Raw genomic sequence first — 6000 nt, 5'->3', positions numbered from 1 at the left:
GTGTCTCACAGTGAGCCACATTCACAATTAGAAGGAACCAAAGAGGTGCATGACTACTGTCTTGGTTAGGTCTTGTATGTAGCAATAACTGTAGCCTAAAAATTGCCAGAGTACCTCTGTACATGGAGGGTTGTCTCCCCCCTCCCACCAATGCTGAACTTTAGCTAGTTGTGTATCTGAAGTGGGCAGAAAGGTTTCCCTCACTGCCTTCCCACTCTGTCTTCAGTATGAGGCACAGCAAGTTGGGGGAGACAATGAGATTGCTAAGGTGCTCAGAGGAGGACCAGGTGGCTGTGGAGAAAGGGGAGTTAAACCATTCCCTCCCAACTATTCTGTTTCCTGGGTTGTCTGCTGTAGTGGTTTTACTCCCCCTTCTCTGCAGCCAGCTTGTTCTCCTCTTGCCAGTTTCCCTGGTGCTGAGATGAGGGCATAGGGACTGCAGAGAAAGGGGGGTGTCCTAGAGAGGATGAGCCCTTTACTTCCATCCTGGAATGACCCCCATAGCTGAGGGAGGGTCAAAGCTAATCCATTCCCCAACTCCTCCAGCAATAGCTGTTTCAATGTGGGAACCACCTGCCAAGGAGAGTCTCTGCAAGCTACCCTACAAATTTGGGGTCTCTACCTCAAAAAATGCCCCCCTGGTCCTTCACAAAGCCTGGGGAGAACCTGAAAAAGCCAGAAAATTACTTTCCCCCCCCCCAGGAATGGCCTCTTTAGCTTTGGCTTTCCCACAGTCTTTGGAATTCGGTAAATCCGAACCTGAAATTTACCAAAATGGCTTTTTCTGGCTTATTTTCGGTTCGGGTTTATTGATATGCACAGTCCTATTCTCTTGCAATGCTGAGCCCCTGAGATGTTTGAATAAAATTTTGTAAGGGAATAGTTGCAGATATAAAGACCAAAATACATTCACTGAGGAACCTTTGCATTCAGTGCTACCAAATGTTTTAATATTCTACTTGCATCTTAATCAATCTCCTTCACAGTAGGATGTTTGTAATGGTTTATGAATATGCATATACATAGGTAACGTTCATTTATTATTATTTTTAAAAATAGCTTCATTTACATCTTGCCTTTCTCACCAATGGAGATCCAAAGCAGCTTACATAGTTCTTCTCAATTTTATCCTGATAACAGCCCTGTCAAATGGGTTAGGCTGAGAATGTATCACTGGTCCAAGGCCACCCAGCTAGCTTCCATGGCAGAGGGAAGAGTTTGAACCTGGGTCTTCTGAATCCTAGCCTGACCCTTTTAGCCACTGCACCTTGCTTGCTCTTGTGAGCTGGAAATATACAGTAGACTCTGAAAACCTGCTGATTGTGCACTTGCTGTGGCTGGTACAATGTTCCAAAATGGGGAAGGAGGAAAATAGCATACATTGGTTCTACTTTGGAAGCACGATAAGGTTATACATAATCAAGAAGAAGATTCTGTAACTGATATGAATGTTTTAATGGCATTTGGCATATTAATAAATGAATCTGAATCTAATCAAGAAGTGTGAATGACAAATACATTTGACAGATGCTTATTTTTTTAAAGTCACAGAATTTCAGCACTGTAACAACCTCTTAAATGATGCCTTCATCTCCTTGTTTGGTAAACTGTAGATGACAGGGTTTAACAATGGTGTGAGGATGCTGTATTGTATAGAAAGCATTTCATCCAAAACCACTGACGATGCTGAGCTTGGTCTAAGATAGCGGAAGTAACCTGTCCCATAGAAGAGAGTCACTACAATGAGGTGGGAGCTGCAGGTCGAGAAAGCTTTCTGTCTCCCCTCTGTGGAGGTGATCCTCAGGATGGTAGAAATGATATGAAAGTAGGAGATAACAGTGAGAAAGAGGGAGACTACGCCTACAGTGCCTCCAGAAATGAGGAACAACATTTTATTCATGGACGTGTCACTGCAGGACAAAGAAAGGATAGACGGGAGCTCACAACTGAAATGTCTTATGACATCTGACCCACAGAATTCTAACCTTAACAGTGACAAAGTGTTTGCAAGCGCATACAAGAATCCAATTGTCCATGAAGTAGCCACGAGCTTATAACTGAATGCCATATTCATGATGTTCGCGTAATGCAGCGGTTTGCATATGGCACAGTACCTGTCATAAGCCATCGATGAGAGCATAAAAACCTCGGCGGTGGCTGAAAACAAAATGAAGAATGCCTGAGCGAAGCATCCGCTGACAGATATGGTCTTCTGTCCGGCGATGGTAGTCTCCAGCAACTTTGGGAGCGTGACGGATGAATAACAAACATCAAGGAAAGAGAGGTGACTCAGGAAGAAGTACATGGGGTTCTGAAGATTAGGGTTGAATTTTACAGCCAGCATGACCATAACATTCCCCACTACAGTTAGCAGATAAATTAATAAGAACAGGACAAAAAGGAAAATCTGGAGCCACGGATTGCTGGTAAGGCCGAGGAGAGAAAATAAGCCTTTATCCGTTTGGTTTCCTAGCATGACTGACAATCTGTGACATCTGTAGAAAGAAGGAAATAACATATATTAAAAAAATTGTTTGGAGCAAACATCTCATTTATATTGGTTGCATGTTGCTTCTGCATAGGATCTGCCAACACGGATATTTCAGGGCTTTGTGCATTGCAGATTTATACCAACTAAAATACTGAAAACTAATTTCTATTGTCAGAATATTAAAGGAAATTGTTCTAACATAATTTCACACATTAAAATGCACAAAAAAGTTTGCATTACATATGTTGCATAGATAATGCAAGATTGTACAAACTGTACGTTTAAAATTATGCTAAAAAATAAGGAAGGTGCCACTTTAGCTACATATTACATCTTTATCCCATCCTTTCCCCAAGTCTCTCAGGGCAGTATATATGGTCCTCTCCTCCTTTTTTTTCTCCAAAACAGTCCTGATGAGGTTGGTTAGACTGAGAGGAAATGACTAGTTTAAGGTTATCCAATGAGCTACATGGTGGAGTGGTGATTTGATCTGTGGACTCACCAATCCTTCACCCACAGTGGCTTTCCAGTATCCTTTAGATGTATTTCAGCCAATTCAGTAAACATAATCAGACTTACCGAATGTGCTGGTCCCTTGAGGCTATAAAGCTTGGAACGTAATCTGTTGCTCTTGTACGGTCCCAAATTTTGCAGCATAAACTGAGTAAAAGATAAATGTTTCTTCCTTGCATTAATTTGAGTACTTCTGTGCCTCTGGTTTTTTCTATAAGGAAAGAAATAGTATTCTGTAGACCCTAACAAGAATGAGTTTCTATAGAGCATAAATTAATTTATTAAGGGATTTCCAGCAGCTTGGTTCATCAGTGATGACTGCTGATCAAAAAGATGTCAGATCAGCTTTGCAGAAGCATTTAAAAGAATGCCTGAGATTCTTAATTATCCCCATTGGAAATAAAACATTATACTGAGTTACATGGTGCGAGGGGACCTGGAAACCATCCAGTCCAAGTTCCCTGGCTCAAAGAAGAAACATTCCCCTAATTCAGCATTCCAGTCCAATGCTCCTCAATCTAGTCCGTACTGCAAACTATGCTCCATCCAGACCACAAGCACAGGTCAAATGCACCATAGTAAGGTGTTTAGAAACAGATCTAGGAAAAAGACAGAAGGTAGACAGAAAGACTACAGCACTTCCTGTAGATACATACCTCCTGAGTGTATAGTATTTGCTGTGGATGCAGTTGGTGACATCACTTGCTGGTATCAGGTTCTTCTATCCACTCAGTAGCCATGCAACTCCATGGTACAGCAGTAACCATCCCAGCCCCCCTCTATTGTTGCTCCCAAACACCCTCTGGTAATGATACTAAGATATTCTGGTAAAGATTCTGGACATGCCTGAATAGGAGTCTTAGTAGACTTGCTTAGGTTTCCTCTTGTAGAGAACAATGCTAAGCAGATCTATACAGAATCCTACTAAAGTCTACCTGGAAGGACTTACTCCCAGGAAAGTGTTTTAAGGATTACACTGTCAATCACCTTGAGTCCAGTAGCACCATGGAGATCAAAAAGATTTTGGGGCTATAAGCTTTTGAGAATCAATGCTTTCTTTGCCAGAGAAAGCTTTGACTCTCTCAAAAGCTTACACGCCCAAAATCTTGTTTGTCTCTAAGGTCCTACTGGACTCGAATCTAGCTGTTCTACTGCAGTTCACCTGGAGAAAATGGCCGCTTTGGCAATTAGACTCTATGTCATTGAAGTTCCTCCCCTTTCCAAACCTTGCTTTCCTCAGGCTCCACCCCCAAAATCTTCAGGTATTTTCCAACCCGGAACTGGCAACTCAAGCTACACCACATTTGCTCACTGTTGGACTTGAGAGTTAGGGTTATTTCTGGCTTTGGACAAAATCCCTTCATTGCTTCACTACTAAATACATTATGTAGTGGCTTACAATAAGTATCCAATAACCAAGCGGTCAATCAACATTCATGCCATGAACTGAGATCTGACATAAACTGAAATCACAGGTCATAGGATGCGAACAAAATCCTTAAAGTCAGTGCCCCAATCAATCAATCAATCAATCAATCAATCAATTAATATTTATTGTTATAGTCTAAGACCAGCAAATCAGTGCCCCTCTCTTTTCAGTGATCCAGGTTTGCCGAATATGTGCTTGCAAAAAATGGCTGCACTTCAGGGTGGGAGAAACAGAACTGGGCAAGCAAATGAGTCTTATTGTAGGAACTTCCCAGCTTTTTGCATTGTTAAACTAGCTTTCCAATGCCACAATTGTGATACAGCCGTAATAAGACCTGCTGATCGTAATGTGGTGGTTATTTGTTAAAGAGAGATGTGAACTAATAGTTCCAGGTGGAAATGGACTTCCCCCCGAGAATTAATTTGCTCTTACTTGTTTGGGGAGCCACGTGTACATAAAACAAAGAACAAATACTGACAATGCATTCCATCAAGTTATTGTCAGGTGAGAGAGCTCATCCTGCCTGAATCAGATTCCCTCATTCTATCTTAAATATTATACTGGTCGTGGACTATAATAATAAAAAACTTGATCTATCTTAAATATTAATTGTAGAAGACGTGTTATTCTATCCCATTGCTTGTGCCCATATCAGGTGAGTTTATCCATCTTTTGAAAATGTTCATATCTGAAGGCCACTAGCACAATGGCCGGTTCTTAAACACCCTGAGACTAGATTGATGAATTGTCTGACATTATAAAAGGCAGCTCTACATGGGCAAGCTTTTTTATATCATCCTATTGAAAGCTATCCTCAACCAGGGCCGGTTAGTACCAAAGGGTTATAGCCTCTGAGCATACAGTAGGGTTGCCAGCTGCCCACTGGGGGTGGGAGATTCCTCCCAGTGAGTCTTCTGCACCAGCACTCCCATGGCGAGTGGGAGAAAGAAAAATGCAAGCAGTCATGACATCACTACTGGGAAGACTCAAAAGTGACATTATGCCTCTATATAAAACCACAGAATTTGAAGCAATTCCTAGAAAGGACTGACATCATTTCTGGGTTTTCCCAGAAGTAACATCTCATCATCATAGAAGCCTCCCCCACACACACATGCCCCCCCTTCCCCCAGTCTCCCACTGACTGGGCCTCCCACTGACTTCCCCCCGTCTCCAACCCTCAGGTCCAGATCTTTCATGTCACCTACTATTTGATCCTTTTAACTGTAGAATGTCAGGGATTGAACCTAGGACCTTCTGCATGCCAAGTAAATGCTCTACCTTTGACCAACTGCTCTTCTGCTAATAGTTAAAGGAAAGGGCTATGTTTCTGGAGGCTTCTAGGCTTTCAGTTTCATGAAGAAGAAGAAAATTTGGTTTTTATATCACATTTTTCTGTACTGTAAGGAGTCTCAAAGTGGCTTATGAATGCCTTCCCTCCCCACCCCCACAACAGGCATCTTGTGAGGTAGGTGGGGTTGAGAGAATTCTGAGAGAACTGTGACTGGCTCAAGGTCACCCAGCAGGCTTCATGTGGAGGAGTGGGGAATCAAACCCAGTTCTCCAG

The 6000-nt window shown here is 42.2% G+C and overlaps 1 protein-coding gene across 1 annotated transcript; it reads right to left on the bottom strand.

Annotated features, from left to right (window-relative positions):
- Positions 1 to 1555: 1555 nt before the first annotated feature.
- On the bottom strand, positions 1556 to 2476 carry LOC130490669 (olfactory receptor 8S1-like). Its single transcript, XM_056864481.1, has one exon. It carries the CDS (start codon positions 2474 to 2476, stop codon positions 1556 to 1558), a length of 921 nt encoding a protein of 306 aa, XP_056720459.1.
- Between the last annotated feature and the right edge of the window lie 3524 nt (positions 2477 to 6000).

The sequence above is a fragment of the Euleptes europaea genome, chromosome 18, assembly GCF_029931775.1.
Source record: "Euleptes europaea isolate rEulEur1 chromosome 18, rEulEur1.hap1, whole genome shotgun sequence".
Taxonomy (NCBI): domain Eukaryota; kingdom Metazoa; phylum Chordata; class Lepidosauria; order Squamata; family Sphaerodactylidae; genus Euleptes; species Euleptes europaea.
The sequence above is the reverse complement of the archived record's forward strand: the minus strand, read 5'-3'. Positions and strand labels throughout refer to the sequence as shown.

Excerpts from the sequence above, each read along its gene's own strand:
- LOC130490669 (XM_056864481.1), bottom strand. The coding sequence starts at position 2,476 with ATGCTAGGAAACCAAACGGATAAAGGCTTATTTTCTCTCCTCGGCCTT.